Source organism: Stenella coeruleoalba, assembly GCF_951394435.1.
Source record: "Stenella coeruleoalba genome assembly, chromosome: 6".
Taxonomy (NCBI): Eukaryota; Metazoa; Chordata; class Mammalia; order Artiodactyla; family Delphinidae; genus Stenella; species Stenella coeruleoalba.
In genome coordinates this window covers 3343179-3362517 of record NC_137151.1, presented here as the reverse complement: position 1 = coordinate 3362517, position 19339 = coordinate 3343179, and the positions used below count along the sequence as shown (strand labels likewise).

General features: G+C 42.8%; 1 protein-coding gene across 1 annotated transcript in view; it reads right to left on the bottom strand.

Annotated features, from left to right (window-relative positions):
- The window catches only part of OCA2 (OCA2 melanosomal transmembrane protein), a gene marked incomplete at both ends in the record, with an annotated part of 232040 nt that overhangs the window by 84072 nt on the left and 128629 nt on the right, over positions 1-19339 (bottom strand). The window contains 2 exons of the mRNA XM_079924777.1: positions 16519-16627; positions 19259-19316. Coding sequence (XP_079780903.1) covers positions 16519-16627; positions 19259-19316 — 167 coding nt within the window. The remainder of the gene's footprint in view (positions 1-16518; positions 16628-19258; positions 19317-19339) is intronic.

Sequence of the window (19339 nt, the reverse complement as noted above, 5' to 3'; positions counted from 1 at the left end):
ACTTTTATTCAACATAGTCTTGGAAGTTTTAGCCACAGCAATCAGAGAAGAAAAAGAAATAAAAGGAAGCCAAATCAGAAAAGAAGGAGTAAAACTGTCACTGTTTGCAGATGACATGATACTATACATAGAGAATCCTAAAGATGCTACCAGAAAACTACTAGAGCTAATCAATGAATTTGGTACAGCAGCAGGATACAAAATTAATGCACAGAAATCTCTTGCATTCCTATACACTAATGATGAAAAATCTGAGAGGGAAATTAAGGAAACACTTCCATTTAACATTGCAACAAAAAGAATAAAATACCTAGGAATAAACCTACCTAAGGAGACAAAAGACCTGTATGCAGAAGACTATAAGACACTGATATAAGAAATTAAAGATGATACAAACAGATGGAGAGATATACCATGTTCTTGGATAGGAAGAATCAACATTGTGAAAATGACTCTACTACCAAAGAAATTTACAGATTCAATGCCATCTCTATCAAACTACCAAGAGCATTTTTCACAGAACTAGAACAAAAAATTTTACAGTTTGTATGGAAACACCAAAGACCCCAAATATCCAAAGCAATCTTGAGAAAGAAAAATGGAGCTGGAGGAATCAGGCTCCTGGACTTCAGACTATACTGCAAAGCTACAGTAATCAAGACAGTATGGTACTGGCACAAAAACAGAAATATAGATCAATGGAACAGGATAGAAAGTCCAGAGATAAACCCACACATATATGGTCACCTTATCTTTGATAAAGGAGGCAAGAGTATACAATGGAGAAAAAACAGCCTCTTCAGTAATTGGTGCTGGGAAAACTGGACAGCTACATGTAAAACAATGAAATTAGAACACTCCATAACACCATACAAAAAAACCTCACAATGGAGATGTAAGTCCAGACACTATAAAACTCTTAGAGGAAAACATAGGCAGAGCACTCTTTGACATAAATCACAGCAAGATCCTTTTTGACCCACCTCCTAGAGAAATGGAAATAGAAACAAAAATAAACAAATGGGACCTAATGAAACTTAAAAGCTTTTGCACAAGCAAGGAAACCATAAACAAGACTAAAAGACCACCCTCAGAATGGGAGAAAATATTTGCAAATGAAGCAACTGACAAAGGATTAATCTCCAAAATATACAAGCAGCTCGTGCAGCTCAATATCAAAAACACAAGCAACCCAGTCCTAAAATGGGCAGAAGACCTAAACAGACATTTCTCCAAAAAGATATACAGAGTGCCAACAAACATATGAAAGCTCAACATGACTAATCATCAGAGAAATGCAAATCAAAACTACAGTGAGGGAGGCTTCCCTGGTGGCGCAGTGGTTGAGAGTCTGCCTGCCAATACAGGGGACACGGGTTCGTGCCCCGGTCCAGGAAGATCCCACATGCCGCGGAGCGGCTGAGCCCGTGAGCCATGGCCACTGGGCCTGCGCATCCGGAGCCTGTGCTCCGCAACAGGATAGGCCACAAGAGTGAGAGGGCTGCGTACCGCAAAAAAAAAAAAAAAAAAAAAACTACAGTGAGGTATCACCTCACACCGGTCAGAATAGCCATCATCAAAAAGTCTACAAACAATAAATGCTGGAGAGGGTGTGGAGAAAAGGGAACCCTCTTGCACCGTTGGTGGGAATATAAATGGATACAGCCACTATGGAGAACTGGGCACATTCCCTGAGAAAACCATAACTCAAAGAGAGTCGTGTACCACAATGTTCAATGTAGCACTGTTTACAATCGCCAGGTTATGGAAGCAACCTAAGTGTCATCGACAGATGAATGGATAAAGAATATGTGGCACATATATACAATGGAATATTACTCATCATAAAATGAAATGAAACTGTTATTTGTAGTGAGGGGGATGGCCCTTGAGACTGTCATACAGAGTGAAATAAGTCAGAAAGAGAAAAAAAATACCGTATGCTATCACATATATATGTAATCTAAAAAAGAAAAAGGTTCTGAAGAACCAAGGGACAGAACAGGAATAAAGACACAGATGTAGAGAATGGACTTTAGGACACAGGGAAGGGGAAGTGAGTCGAAGTGAGAGTGGCATGGATATATATACACTACCAAATGTAAAATAGATAGCTAGTGGGAAGCAGCCGCATAGCACAGGGAGATCAGCTCTGTGCTTTGTGACCATCTAGAGGGGTGGGATAGGGAGGGTGGAAGGGAGATGCAAGAGGCATATGGGGATATATATATACGTATAGCTGATTCACTTTGTGATACAGAAGAAACTAACACACCATTTTATAGCAATTATACTCCAATAAAGATGTTTAAAAATTAGATAAAATGACAAACTTTATATGATATATATTTTTTACCACAATAAAAAAAAATAAGTAAGAAAGGTGTCCTGCTTGGGAAGTGCATTATCCTTTTGCAGAAGTGCTAGGACTTCATTCTGCAGACAGACAGAAACCACTGAAGTTTTCTAAGCAAAGTAGCTGGAATGCCTGATTTTTCCATGTGTGCAGCTTTGTCTGCCTGACTAGACTTTATCACTTTGGTCTGAACTCTTCAGAGCATCTACCACAGAACTGAAGACAGATAGTTGCTTACCTAATCCATCACATCTGCTGGTTAATTACTTGATTTTTATTCTAAAGATTTCTTGATTGATCATCATGTCTTTTCTTTAAATTCTCAGTAAGGAAAATATTGCACCAATTGCCCTTTCTCTGAATGATGCTTTTCTACAAACATAAATGGCATCTCATTGTCTGCTCTGCTATATGGCAATAAGAATCTCTCAAACTCAGTAAAAACACAAGTTATTTTCCATGATCATAAGAGAAATACCAGTCAGGACAGGAAGACAGAAGCTCCTGTAAGACTCTCTGTTTTCCTTTATCATTTGTGGAGGCCTGAATTTCCTTCCAGCCAAAACTCCTGTCATAGTACTCATGAAGCCAACTTTATAATAGGTTCTGTATTCACAGAGTTTAATTGTGTCAGAAAAATTCCCTTCAATAACATGAAATTGAATGAAGTCTTCCTTGTCTCTGGCAAAACCTCACTTTCTCCCTTAACTTTAATCACACTGCCTGCAGAAACCAGTGGCACTAATCAAACTGCCTGTGCATAAGTACATCTGCTTGGCAATGCCTGGTGCCTTCACTGAGAAGTACCAGCAGTACCTTCTAATGTGTCCCCCCAGGTCACTGCCAATAACATTCCATTCTATTCTCACTCAGTGCTGGCTCCTCAATGACACCCAGCCATAAAGGATGAAGTGGTATTTGTTTTATAGCATGCTGGAAGAAAAGGCTGCTGATAGGAACAATACAGTTCCCAGCTTCACATTCTATTACAAATTCTAACAACCTGCCATTGAGACTCTTCTAAAAATTAAAATTTCGGTTGGGTGGAGATGGATAAAGATAAAAAGTAACATTTACCTGAGCTGTCTTTATCCTGTGGCACTCCTATCAACACCCTCTTGGGGCAATAATCTTTCATCAAGAGCTCTGCCATTCCTTAAAACAAAACCTATGATAGGTGGCTCTGTACTTTCTCACTCAAATCTCCAACAGGGCCAAGTTTCAATGCAAAACAAAGAGCTAAATAGGGCATTTTACCCCCATTCCTAAAGCCCTTGGCAATATGATTCAGAGGAAAGCAGAGCAAGGACTTCTACCATTTGTTAAGCAGCCTCCTTGGCAAGGAGGCCTGGTCACCTTGCAGCAACCCCTCCCATGAGGAAACTCTGAGGCTCCCAAGGTTTTCTTCAGGCTACACAGCTTGTTGGGGGCAAAACCAAGATTCAGCCCCCAGTCTGTGAGAGTGTTTTTCCATTGCACCAAGGTAGACTCCTCTTATGTGCTCAGTCTTCAAATGGGATGGTTTCACTACTTAAAAACATATCTGGTAACTCCACGTGTGAAACCTCTCCCCAAAAGTCGATCTGTCTCATGTGCTCAGAGATACAACTTGACTGTGTTCTATCTGAAACCTTGCAGTCTTTTTATACAGAACATATTGTACCTGGTCCTGCTCTGGACATTTTTCAGGTGCCTTTGTTTGTTTTTTTTTTTTGCGGTACGCAGGCCTCTCACCGCTTCGGCCCCTCCCGCTGCGGAGCACAGGCTCCAGACGCACAGACCCAGTGGCCATGGCTCACGGGCCCAGCCGCTCCGCGGCACGCGGGACCCTCCCGGACCGGGGCACGAACCCGCGTCCCCCACATCGGCAGGCGGACTCTCAACCACTGCGCCACCAGGGAAGCCCTTTCAGGTGCCTTTGATCAAAAGCAATACTGTCCTGATGAATCCACTACCTGAAGTTAAGATGAGATAACCTATATGTCTTAAGCCACACAGGATGCATCTCTGGAGAATATCTTAACAGTTACAAACCTCATATTCATCCTTCAAACAAGAAAAACTCATGAATGGCTTGTGCGTACTGGATGGAGTAGAAACTACTCTGCCTCTCTCCTTTGGTGAGGTATCTAATGTGTGTTGGCCATCGACTACCTAAAATAAGCCACATGAGATTTATCACAAATAAGACTTTCTGTTGCAAAGAAATACTGTGGGTGTCCAGGGGGTAGTTTTAAATCTACCACTGAACCTGTCATTCACCCAAGCATTGAGATTCCAGGGTACAAGCTTAAGCCTGCTCTTGGGGAGCTCCCAGTCCGCAGTTGGGTGGGCAAGTAGGACAGGCAGCATGGGATGAGTTAGATTTGAAGGTACCAATGAGCAGAGTCACCAAGGGGTTAAGTTCTACTAACCACACATAGGGCAACTGCCTGGGACCAAAAGGAGGGAGCATCGCATTACCTGTGCAATTACTATATTGTCTGCAAGGTGTCCTCTCATGAGAAAAGTCCTATTCTTTCTAGTTTCATTTTAAATCCAGCAAAAGCAAGGCCATTTTTCATCATCCTGTATTTTCCTGAGTTGTTTAGCAATCAGCATAAACTGTCCATTCACATCACACTCAATCTGGCACCAGGTGCTGTTTCTGAGACCTCTGCCTGTATGAGGTGATTCAGTCCTCACAACCTCCTTACAGGGAGCACTGAGACATGCTACAGGTGTCCACAAGCATCAAGCAACTGAGTACTGTAGTTTTGCTTTGAACCAGGGCAATCTGGCCTCCGATCTTCCCTAACTCTACTCGATCCAGGGATGTGGCTGCAAACACCCAGCAGCAGCTTTGACATCAAAGCTCAGAGGGAAGCTTATAGCTCCGTTTCAACACCTGGAAGCTCTGTGCTCTTCCAATCAGACTTAGGAAACACCATGATTACATCAAGTCAGTAGTTTTTAAATAATTGAGGTTGAAAAAAGATAATTAAAAAATAAGTGATACTATTTCTAAACATTTTGCTGCAACTAAAGCTTTCCACCAATACTGATGGGAGAATGTAGGTGGACAGGAACCTGCTGAGTTGCCCATCCCTCTCCATTCTCCTCCACCCCCTCCCACTCTCTGCCTGTGTGGACCACATCAAGAGGTTCTCATACCCAGGATTCCAGCTGTGCTCTGCAAGGGGAGGCCCAGCAGGAGATGGAGTCTGGGTACAAGGGCTCACAGCATTCATTATTTTGGACCCCTCCCTACAGGGTCCTTTCACTGAAGGTCACACAGCTCTTGTCAAGGTGGCCTTGTCATTACATCCTTCTAGTTCTTAGAAAGAACTCTCTCTCTCTCTCTCTCTCTCTCTCACACACACACACACACACACACACACACACACTGGCTCTGGGATACCACTCTACCCCTTGTGGATTCCTCCATCTTGCCCAATAGTAAATTCATTCAAATTACCAAGTTTGAGTATGTCATCTGTTTTCTTGCGGAAGCCTGAATGATACAGTAAATATATTCATTAAATCATTTAATAAACATTTTAATTGAACTATGGCATATACACAGAAAAGTGCATTGATTTTAAATAAACCATATAGCTCAGTTACAAAGGAAACTCAACCATGCAACCTCCTCCAAGGGCAAGAAACAGGACATTATCAACAAAAGCTGAATTAGATCTCCTTCCATTCCTTACACTCTCCCTTCAACCACTGACTCCTAACACCATAAAGTAGATTTGCCCGTTTCTGAGTCTTCATGCCTGGAATCATATACTATGTATTATATGAGTTTCAATCAGACTTCTCTTTTGCTCAACATGTTTGTGAGATTCAGTCACATCGTTACAGTTTAAGGAATACATTTATTTTTATTTCTGTATAGTATTCCACTGTATGATTATCACACAATTTATCAGTTCTAGAGTTGATAGATATGGAATGGCTTCCAGATGGGGGTTACTATAAATAATGCTGTTATGAGCATTATAAGACATGTCTTTTGGTGTGCAGACATACACATTTCTGTTGGGAATATAACTAAGAACAAACTTTCTGGGCTATAGATATGCATTGTCCTAAACTTTGGTAATACTACCAAATCATTTTCAAAAGTCTGTACAAATTTACAATCTTATCAGCAGTGTATGACACTTCCTGTTGCTCTATATTCTCTAATATTTGGTGTTGTCAGCCTTTAATTTTAGCCATTTAGGTGTGGATATAGCAGTATCTTGTTGTGGTTCAGATTCACATTTTACTGGTGACTTATAAGGTTAAGCACCTTTTCATATGCTTATTGGTAATTTCAGCCTTTATTTATTTATTTATTTATTTTTTGCGGTACGCGGGCCTCTCACTGCTGTGGCCTCTCCCGTTGCGGAGCACAGGCTCCGGACGCGCAGGCTCAGCGGCCATGGCTCACGGGCCCAGCCGCTCCACGGCACGTGGGATCTTCCTGGACCGGGGCACGAACCCGTGTCCCCTGCATCGGCAGGCAGATTCTCAACCACTGCGCCACCAGGGAAGCCCAATTTCAGTCATTTTAATATCTTCTTTTGTGAAGAGTCTATTCAGGATTCCTGTCCATTTTGTATCTTTCACTTAATTTATAGGTATTTTTAATATTTTAGTTATATTCTCCTTTTAAATTGATTGGTCATGTTTTCCATGTGGCCCTGTTATCCTGGTCATAATTTCTGGATTAGGAAAGGAAATTAACCCAACCTGGGTCAATCAAACTCTTCTCCAAGGAATTTGGGATTCAAAATAGTCATTTCTCTTTGTGTGGCTGAAATTGAGATCCTATAAATTGGGAAACTAATGAGACCATCTCTATTCTGCCATGAGCAGAAAAAAGACAAGAAAATGGTCCATGGAGAAGCACGAGGCAATTAGAAGAGAACAAAATGTGTCTGGGGGACAGCAGTATGCCCTCTGTCTGGATGCCTTTCTACTTCCTAAGTCTGCTCTCCCCGCTCCACTCCAACCCCTCTCTCACAGAGCCCACTGTCCCTTGGAGTCTGCGGGTTAGTCCAGTATCATTCTAATAATCCCCTATTTTGCTTGATATCAAGTAGATTGTTTTACTGGTAGCTAAAAATACTTTAACAAAGACAATAAAATTTCTCAACAAAGGACACCAAAGGACACCGACAACACCAGTTTCCTTGAAACCATATCAAGGAAATAATTACAGAAATATCTCCAGAACTGAAATCTAATCAAACTCATTGTAAGAGAACCTAGGGGGACGTTCTGAGCTAATTATCAAAGAAGGAGACCTAGAAAATTGTTAATCAAGGTTTTAAATTTTAAAGACAAAGATAACATTTTGAATCCAGCTTGCTGATTCCTATAGTTTTCATAATCAGTTATCCACGATTCTAAAATCCTAAAGTTTGGAAAAGCAAATTTTTTATGTCAAAATTCAACAAAACCTGATTTGAACTGAAATGAGGCTATCTGTGGTCATAATTTGTCCCACCTTGTAGAAAATATTCAGGTTTCACTGTAGAATTACTAATGTTCGGAGGACAGGGTGCTGGACCTGAACCTCTCGGGGTTGTTCCATCATATAAAATTGTGTGTGCACTTAATTGTCTTCATAAAATATAAACAAAAATATCTGAATTTTGAAACATATCTGGCACCAAGAATTTCATGTGGAGACTATGGACCTGTCTGTACGTAACAGCTTGAGCAATATGGAGTTAATTCCAGTGTACATTTTAGATAAAGATCCCTGCACATCGGGGAACTATCTCTTTGCCAGATGCATATGAATTGTGACCATGGCCCTTAGTCACTTTTCTTTCTTCACTGTTGTGCCACCTATTGCACTTGGGTCCTTCAGGGTTCTCCAGTCACTCACCAGAAGTTTATGGCAGTGGCCAGCTCTGTGTAAACATGTCCTCATACAGGTGCACCCTGACCAAATTTGTCTTTGAGCCCATGCACCCACAGCTGCTTCCCAGCTGGGGCTCCTCTGTTGCGTGGCCTTCATGCATTTATTAGCTGGATGCACCTGCAAGCTGGCATTCCATGGGAAAGAACTTGGACCAATGGATAAATGTTCCCTCTTTCTCCCTGCAACCCCATGGACAGTCCTGAGACACATCTCATGTTTCTTCTCAGACAATCCTACTGTATGGAGTGACCAGTGGCCCATAATGTAGCCAGATAGTGATTCAGCCTTGTTTTGACTCACTCCCTTCACCACCCTACTTCTCTGTCCCTTACTTCTCTTTCCTGGGATCATACTCTCCAATGAAGAACACTCACACAAGGCTTTGCTCTCTAGAGAACACAGGCTGAGTCAGCCACACATGATATTCTCACAATCATGAAATAAGTTGGAATCTATAAGAATCAATAAGAAGTTTGTTCATGCATTCCATATACCTATATATTGTATCTACTAATGTGTCAGGCATTAACACAAGGCACTGAGTAGAGAAAAGCCTAGAAGACATGGACCATGCCCTTGAATCTAGCTGGGGAGGGGGATACCAGGGGACAGAGAGGTAAACAAATGATTATAAAGCGTGAGTTCTAGATTTAAGGCATAGTCTAATCATGCCAAATGCTGGTGAGGATGTAGAGCTGCTGGAGCTCCCATATACTATTGTGGAAGTGCAAAGTGCTACAGTCACTCTGAAAAGTGGTGCAGCAGCTTCTTTTAAAGCTAAACACACACTCACAATATGATCCAGCAGTCCCACTCTTTGGTAATTACCCAAGAGAAATAAAAACCTAAGTTCACACAAAACCATGTACACAAATGTTTGGAGTAGCTCTACTCACAATCATCAAAAATTGGAAACAACCCAAATGTCCTTCAATGGGCCAATGGATAAACAAAATGTGGTATATCCATACCATGGAAGAATACTCAGCAACAAAAAGAATGAACTATTGATACCTGCAACAACTTGGATGAATCTGAGTGAGAGAAGTCAGTTCCAAAGGTTGTCTGATTCCATGTATATGACATTCTCCAAAAGACAAAACTATAGTGATGGAGAACATATCAGGAGTCACCAGGATTAAGGCAGAGGGTGATACAAAAGAATAACACAAAGAAATTTTGGGAGGGGTGATGGAACTATTCTGTATTCTGATTATAGTGGCAGTTACATAAATATACATCTTTGTTAAAGTTCATAGAATTTTGAATTTGAAAAGAAAAATCAGTTTTGCTCTATGATAATTTAAAAAATAAAGTAAGAAGAAAAAAGAATGATAATCATTGCTGTGATTAGGTTATGATGTTTAAATAAAGGAATGTATTATATGATGTCATGTTTTGTTACATGACATGACATGGTGTTATATGACACCACATTGTATTATGTGATGTTACATGTGTTACATGGTGCACCTTATATGATACCACCTTGTCATGTGGCATCACATTGTGTTATATGATGTCACATGTTACATGATGCATGTTGTGTAATGTGACATCACCTCATGTTATATGGCATTACATTGTATTATGCTCAACTTACCCAGTATGTCATATTCAAAACAGCACTTCACCAAAGACGAATGGTCATATCTCTATCTGCTGAAGCCCTGGGAAGATCTTGTATAAAATTTGCCCCTGTTCCCATTAAGAGAGTTATTGTAACTCTAAGGAAACTGTATTCCATTTAACATATATGCTAATCAAGCCTTTCTCTTAGTCAACCTAACTCTTTCCCATCACAGTGAATATGCAAATATACAGATTACGTGTTCTAGGATCCCCAGATAAAATCATTTGTACACAATCCTAACTGAAAACACGAGATTTGAAAGCAGAAACAAAATAAGCCTTTCAATCCCAGATGCAACAACACACAAAAAAAAGATGTGACATCTTCTTAAAAAGTATAGACTTCTCAGGCTAAAATAAAACATTTCATGGTAATCAAGATTTTTTAAGTCCATAGATATGGGAAAAGATGTGACTTTAACTTTTAAAAGTATTATCATTTCTACAAATACCACTGCCAAATGCTAGCAAAATTGCATGCAAACTCCAATATATTTCTTCAGTCTTTAAAATGTGTGACGTGTTCTTTTAAAGTAGAATCTCAAATAAAGTTAGAAACAAAACAACAAGGTCCTACTGTATAGCACAGGGAACTATATTCAATAAACCTCAATGGAAAAGAATATGAAAAAGAATGTATATATATGTATAACTGAGTCACTTTACTGTATAGCAGTAAGTAACACAACATTGTAATCCAAATATACTTCAATTTTAAAAAGTTGTAAGCAGAACAATTGTAAGTATGATGGTGAAGTTTAAATACAATTTTATGACCTGTTTCTCATAAAGTAGCTGCCAGTGAAATATTACAGATTTGAAAGCTCCTGTAGCTGAGACAGTAACTTTCCTTCAAGCTTAATAACCTTTGCCAACATGGAGAAAAAATAAAGAAAACAAACAGAATATGTGGTGTGCTCCAAGGACAGAGAACAAGGTAACTCAAAGGGCCTATATTGCCAGAACAAAGAGTTACAGGACTCCCATCACTCTGTCACAATGCGACCATTGCAATGACCCAGAGCCCTCCCAAGCACCATGCCCTGTCCCTTTCCCATTCCATATAAGGAAAGACTTTCCCCTGTTTTTCTCTCGCTCAGCACACTGAAAGTATACATGCTCTGCCCAGTCAGAATATGACTTACAGGTTCCCTGGCTGGCACATATATACAAATGGAATATTACTCAGCCATAAAAAGAAATGAAATTGAGCTATTTGTAATGAGGTGGATAGACCTAGAGTCTGTCATACAGAGTGAAATAAGTCAGAAAGAAGAAGACAAATACCGTATGCTAACACATATATATGGAATTTAAGGAAAAAAATGTCATGAAGAACCTAGGGGTAAAGCAGGAATAAAGACACAGACCTCCTAGAGAACGGACTTGAGGTTATGGGGAGGGGGAAGGGTGAGCTGTGACAGGGCGAGAGAGAGTCATGGGCATATACACACTAACAAACGTAGTAAGGTAGATAGCTAGTGGGAAGCAGCCGCATGGCACAGGGATATCGGCTCGGTGCTTTGTGACCACCCGGAGGGGTGGGATAGGGAGGGTGGGAGGGAGGGAGACGCAAGAGGGAAGAGATATGGGAACATATGTATATGTATAACTGATTCACTTTGTTATAAGGCAGAAACTAACACATCATTGTAAAGCAATTATACCCCAATAAAGATGTTAAAAAAAAAAAAGAAAAAAAACAGACAAGCAACCCATGCTCATTGTCGACTTTCCCTGACTACTGGGAAGTCAGTCCACTGTTCTTGCAGTGACCCTTCTCTTTAATAAACCCTAACTTCCTTACATTCTGCTTTGTGTATGGAAATTCTTTTCCAACCCACGCTCAGACCACGACATTTTGGTGGTCCATATGGGGATATCTCTTGGGGGGATCTCCTCCCCCACCTCCTTTCCTCCCCCACCTCCTCTCCTCATTTCTTGGGATCCTTTGTGAACAGGCAAGTTGCCGTGGAAGCAACAGGGACTCTGGCCAGGGCCACACCCTGGTGTGTTCCGAAGGCTCCACGGCTCACTTCAACCCAATAACTGCCGCCCAGAACGGGTGAGGGTGCCTCTGTCTTCCTTCTGAGGACTAGGCCAATTGATATTGTGCGGGCATGGGTCAGGCATTTAAAAGCCATTAGGGCGCCTGCCACTTGAAGACTCCCGTGAAAGGGTAAGGGAGTCATAGAACAGATCAGGTTGTTAGAGTGTCTACCCCCAGCAAGACAACTTCCATGCACTGTGAGGCACAAATTGGTTCAAGCAGAACACTGAGCCCCCTCCCCTTGGCTGCCGCCTTCCTAGCAGGACTACGAGGTGGATTCCTCAGCCTGTCTTCTATGTTACTTTCACCTTTTTCTCCATCCGGATTGACTTACAGGAGCTCAGGCTGCATCTGAGACATCCCAGGAGTGCCTTTTCACGTTTCAGGGAATCGCCAAATGGTGAGTCACCCGGTGGGTCCTGGGAATCTCTCTCTCTTTCTTTCTTTGCCCGAGTTGCACGGTGCCTTAGTCGCACTGTTTGTGCCTCAGTCACATGGTTTGTACCTTAGTCACATGCTCAGGGGTCACCTCTCACGGTCAGACACAACTGTTGGGACTGTCGGCCTATTTTGTGCATTAATCACATGGAGAGATCACTGCGACAATGAGGATGGCTTTCTGTCAGCTGGTGACTCTCAGTACCCCCATTCTACGGCATATAGGCTAAGAATGGGTTCTGCTACGTCTTGGGGGCCTCCCTTAGACTCACCCCTCGGCTGTAACCTCAGGAACTGGAAAAATATTTGACCCTGAAAATCACAAAAAGAAGAGGCTCATTTTGTTTTGTAACACAGCTTGGCCCCAGTATAAACTGGGGGACCAAGGAAAATGGCCTCTTAATGGCATACTAAATTATAACACGATCCTCCAACTTGATCTCTTTTGCCAGAAACAAAGAAAGGACTCAGAGGTTCCTTATGTCCAGACCTTTATAGCCCTTACTTAGAATCCCAATCTGAGGGACTCATGCCGCATGTGTCTTTCTGTTGCTGCCTTATCCCCCTGACCCCCTCTGTCTCCCTCTCCATCAGATCTCCTAGACGATCCTCTACTCGACCTTTCCTGTCCTCCACCCCATCAACCCCCTTTGCTTCAGCACCCACCCCACCTCAACCCACAGCTGCCCAACAGCCACTCCCTTATCAGGGTGAAAGCCCCCCTCCCCTCTCCACATAAGATCGAGGACTGCCCAACACCAGGAAACAGATTCTAATCTGCTTCCCTTAAGGGAAGTAGTAAATGGAGACATGGGCACTATTGGAGTCCATGTTCCCTTTCCCACGTCTGACATTTCCCAAATTCAAAACAAGTTAGGTTCCTTCAGTCTGGATCCCACCACTTTTATTAAGGAATTTCAGGCCCTCACTATAGCCTCTGACCTGACCTGGCAAGACATTCATGTAGTCCTGACCACTTGTACTCATGAAGAGAAAAACAGGATATGGGCATTAGCCCAAGTTTGGGCAGATGAGGCACAGCTCTGTTTCCAAAACCTGGATGGACGGGACTAATTTTGTGCTGGCTAAATGACTCTTTGTAACTATACCCTCAATTTTAATCAGACTAGCCTGGAGTGGAATCCCTGGTCAGAGGAAAATAAATATGATGTACGTGAAGCTAATTTCACTTTGTGTTGGGAAAATTCAAGGAAAAATGAGACTAAGAAATATATTAATGAAGACCATATCCCCATAAACAGCTCGGCCCTCGGAACTAAATACATGGGGATCGGTGTGACCACTGGACACCTAGTTTAACCTCCTGGTAAGATTCTCCTCCAAAATATAATACAATTCAGCTAATATTCAGAAATTTGTTATGCCAATTCCCCCCGTCACACTCATAATAAGTCAGAGCCTGGATTCTCCCCTTTATGTATAGATGATTACTTCCTCAGAGTTTGGCCTTCCCAATCTAATCCTAGGCCATGGGACCCCAGTCTATTTCCAGAGGAAAACTCCCAAAAGGTCAGGGCCTGGCTCTGGGGACCCACAACAGGGGTATCTTTGAGGGGCACTGGATTTTCATTTCTATGTGGTAACGGGGTCTATCTGGATCTTCCCACACTTTGAAGGGGGCTCCCGCACAATTAGTGCTGTGGCCCCAGAGGCGACCATTACAAAGGATTTAGCTTCCTCAGGAGGCATTCCCAACCTTGGGTCCTTCCTTGAGGAGGTCTTAAGACCTGTCTGGGAGAGACAAAAATAAACCACTGACTGGACATGCTTACAATAAACCAATGCTTGATAGGCTCAACATAATACATAGTGTCTTTCGAGGGCCCTTTTGGTTTGCAGGCATACCCCCCTTACAGAGGAGTGTTCTCAGTCTCACCATCATGGACCAGGAATCTTGGAAGGCTACAGTAGCAGCCATTGAGGAACAGCAGTCATCCCTAGGCTCTCTGGCCGAGGTGGTTTTACAAAATAGGAGGGTCCTTAATGTTATAACAGCTGAGGCAGGGAGTGTCTGTGCCCTACTAAATTAGATATGCTGCTTAATACCTCCAGCCAGATTGAAGAAAACCTTCAGATTCTAAAGAAAAACATCAAATTAATAGAAGATTTAAAAGAGAGGGCAGGACAGGGCCCCAGCTGGCTTTCTAGCCTCCTCTCCTCTGTGGGGATCCAGATATGGACGTGGCTATTGCCCTTGTTGGGACCATTAATCCTGATAGCCTTTCTTTTGTTGTTTGGCCCCTGCATTATTAACACATGATCTAAGTTCATCTCCCAACAGGTTCAAAAGATTCACTTCCAGATGGTGCTACAACAAGAGTACCAGCCAGCTGGCACATGAACTACATTGGAACAAGCCTTCTTATCATTCCCTGGACTCTCGTCTCCCTCCGTGAACACACCCTGACAGAGCAGGCATCAGGAACCCAGGGCCCCTACGATGCCCCCAACCAGCAGGAAGCAGCCAGAGAGATTGTCGGCCATTCTCCTTACAAAAAGGGTTCCCAAACACCTGAGAAGGAGCTAGGCAGGTAGGTAGACATGAGCAGGGATCCAATAGGGCCAAAGAATTGGCCCTTTAAATAAAGAGAGGGGGAAATGTGGTGTGCTCCAAGGACAAAGAACAAGGTAAACTCAAAGGGCAAATATTGCCAGAACAAAGAGTTACAGGACTCCCATCACTCTGTCACAATGCGACCATTGCAATGACCCAGAGCCCTCCCAAGCACCATGCCCTGTCCCTTTCCCATCCCATATAAGGAAAGACTTTCCCCTGTTTTTCTCTCGCTCAACACACTGAAAGTATACGTACTCTGCCCAGTCAGCAGATGACTTACAGGTTCCCTGGCTATAAAAACAGACAAGCAACCCATGCTCATTGTCGACTTTCCCTGACTACCAGGAAGTCAGTCCACTGTTCTTGCAGTGACCCTTCTCTTTAATAAACCCTATCTCCCTTACATTCTGCCTTGTGTCTGGAAATTCTTTTCCTACCCGCGCTCGGACCACAACAAAATAATCTGTGAACACCCAAAAGAATTACCTAATGGAACCCACCTGCCCACAAAATACCAATTTTGTTGTACTTGTTTAATCTTTAGAGATATAAAGATTCCTAGTGGTAGCCAAGAACTAAAGGAGCAATGCTGTGGTTTGAATAACTAAGCCTGCCCATGTTATCCGTCTATTTTACACAGTTAAGAAGCTTTGCTTTCTATAGAAGTTATATTCTTCAAATGCTGCAGTAAGTCAAATTTTTATAAAAACATATTAGCAGAGCTCACTTTTGAAGGAAAACCATAGGTAAAGATTTTGTTTAAAGAAAATGCTCCTTGACACTTCCTCAAATTTAACTTTATATCTATACTTTCATGTGAGGTGGGTTTTGGAAGTGGTTTTATTTTGTTTTAAATAATGACACCAATAGAGATAACTATTAAATCAACTAGAAAGATCTAAGTAACATGAAAATGTTGATGGAGAGTAGAAGAATGCCAGAGTAAACACGATATCTGGTGAACTCATTCTACAAGATGGCCATGTGTCAGGTGGGGATGGGCCACGCAACCTAGACCTTGGGAAAGTACAAAGTGAGAGCCATCAGACTGTGAAAGCAAGAGAAGAGAAATCTATGTGAGCAGGTGGGAGAATGGAGTTCTGTTGCATAGGGAAAATGGATGCACCATTGGGTAAGGAGAAGGACCAGCATAGACTTCTTGTAATTCTCTGGCCCCTTCACTAATGTCTCTCATCTAATCGTCAGGTCGGGTTGCACAAACTGCAGGACTGTGGCCTTGATGATATGACCTCTTATCTCTTCTAGAGGTGTTTCTCAGGTAACAGTTTGAAGATCTGATTATTAAGTATGATAGAGATGATGCTATCCACCCTTTTCTCTATCCTTTCTAATGTTAAACCTGGAGGGGCTGAGGACCCATGGCACTGAGATGTATCTCTCTCTCGCCCTCTCTGTCCTCCTCTCCCTCTCCTCCAGAAAACTATCCCTCTCAGCCCTCACCAGCATCTGGGAACAAGCTTTGAAACATTCCCTTCCAGACTGTGATGTCACTTGAAAAGCCCATCAACAAAAGCTACCCCAAAAATTAGACTCACCAATATCAAGATGAACACCAGGGACAAGCGAATTGAGAAAGAACATGACGATAACAAATCCCAACACTGTCAGGCATTTGGCGAGCAGAATCCTGTCTGATATCCTGTGCTGTGAGAGAGGAAAACACAACTCATTTACTCAGTGTAATCTGATTTCTGCAATGTGTCCACAATCCTACGTGATTTGAATCACTACAAATTTCTCCTTATGATGAAAAATATAGCAACTTCAACTTGAAAGATAAGATCATGTGTTACAAGGAAAACTGTACAGATTTAAGATTAGATCATTCAATATCTTGAAATCAAAATCTATGAAAAATAAACATAAAAAATATAGTACAATCCTTTCTTTTCTTTTTTTTTTTTTTTTGTGGTACACGGGCCCCTCGCTGCTGTGGCCTCTCCTGTTGTGGAGCACAGGCTCCAGATGTGCAGGTTCAGCAGCCATGGCTCACGGGCCCAGCTGCTCTGCAGCATGTGGGATCTTCCCGGACTGGAGCAAGAACCCGCGTCCCCTGCATCGGCAGGCAGACTCTCAACCACTGCGCCACCAGGGTAGCCCAGTACAATCCTTTTAAATGACACCGGACTAAATGCATTTTCAATACGACAGAGATGCTAAGCTGTTCCCAGCCCCACTGCCAGCATCAGATAAAATAAAGCCATTGTGAAGCCTACACATTAACCTCCAGGGGCCTGGCCCTTCAAGACACATGCATTTCCACGGGTACTGTGTGTTAATAGCCTTTTAGTTTAACTTTCCCTCTATTATGCAAATCTCTTCTCATGTGGTACTGAGGTTAAAATGTTCTTGCAATAACAGGACTTCTGCTGAATGCACTTAGCAGTCCCCTAGTCACCAGATGACACATATGGGATCCTGCCCCAGGCATTCAGGGGGTGAGGGGAGGTACTCTGCAGCACCTTCCTTAACCTTGGAGTTGCAGACCTCCTTCCAGTGGGCCTGAGCCACAGGGCAAGATAGGGCAAGGTCCCCAAAGGGTGCTGTGCTGTGTGGGACTGGGGCAGGGAGTTAGGTCCCAAGAAGCACACACATCTAACTAGGCCCCTGTGTGAATCACACTCCACGGTGTGAACCAACAACTGCACTATGTCCTTTCCTCAGTGTGGTCCCACTAGCACCTCTGTCTGTTAGTCTATGCCTAGGATATCCACGTCTAGATGTAAATATAGATAAAGCTATATAAATACAGATCCAGGTGTAGGTATGGGTAGATATAGACAGAGCTATGGGTAAGATATGGGTGTAGATAAAGATATAGATGTAGAGATGGATGTAGATATAGATAAGGGTATGGACAGGGGTATAGACATGGACATGGACATAGACACAGACATGAGTGTGGGTGTAGGTATAGATAGAGTTAGAGATAGGTATTCTCTCTTGATTTCTCTGGTCACACAGTTAAAGCTGCTGTCATAAAAACCACAAGCATATCCCTCTGTGTCACAATGACTCTGGCAGCAGCCCCTGGCCCCCTGCTCACACGCCATGGGGGCTGCTTTGGGACCTCCTGTTTTCCTTCCCCACCCACTTCCAAGGCTTGGCCAGCCCCCACTCATCTTCCCCTTCCCCCACCAAGGAAGCCAATTTTGCTAGATGAGTCTGTGATGGAGAATCAGGAAGAAAGGGGCATGGTATCTCCCTGGGCCAGGTTAACCACAGAAACTGGGTATTACCATGGTCGACTCCAGGATTGGAAATGGAGGGAGCAGGGAGGTCAAAGAATATTCCAGTGTCGCTCGGCTGGTATAAGACGATCAAAGTTTGTACTCTGTTATTTTGGGGTGCCTGTCAAATTTTATCCTTTGGTTATCTGAGGTCATCAAAGTGAGAAGTCTGAGAAACAATGCAGGGGTAGTGCCCAGCTCCCCAGTCCTTGTCCACTAGGTATACAGAGAGGTACACAGTCTCACCCCTAACTTGCAGCCAGAACTAGTAGATAAGGTGGGCAGGGTCCGTTTAAGCCTGAAGCCAGAGAAATGTCATAGCCACACCCGTCTTCCCTAACCCTGACCATCTGAGTGCGACAGATGCTGGGAGGACAGACTCAAAGAACATGTTATCTACCAGGTCCCAATGTCTAAATTTCCTTTAGCGAAGGACAAAATGTTCCTATCATAATTAGAGAGTGGGTATTCAACCTCTCCCTAGGAAAGAAACTACCTGGATTTGAAATTTCATGAAGATATAAATGACTTCCAGCAGATCTTGAGCTGGGAGAGGGGCATTATGTGTCCTCAGGGGGGCTGAGAAATTCCACCTAGGTGGGAAAGTGAGCAAAAGAGCCCAAAATGAGCTTTGCCTCCCAACGTCAGAGCCGTACAACAGAAGACATACACCCCATCTCTGCCCCAAAGGGTGTTCCATCTCAAGCAGCACGCCTCCTTTGTCTTGGCCTCCATCTCCTCACCCACACAATGGGAACCACAGACTTGCCTTTCAGGGTCAGGGGGAGCTGAGAGCCGGCCAACCACAGAAAGTGCTGCCCTATTTTAAAGGAACACAGTAAGTTTACCTTTTAAATTCCTGGACAAAATAAGCCTACCGTGTCTGGAAAATTATCTTTCCCATTAATTCCTGGAAATAACTTATGTCTTGTGTACAACTACAGGAATAAAAGAAAGATGACTTTCAGTTGCAACTTCACATGAAGTAAGGAAAAGGAATCTACTCTGTTCTTCAAGGAATCCCTGAGAAAAGAAACCACAATACCTTTCTTTGTAGCTCCTGGATATTGGTCTCCCAATTTTTATCTTCCTGTGAGATCTGTCTAAAAGAGAAAAGGGCAGACAT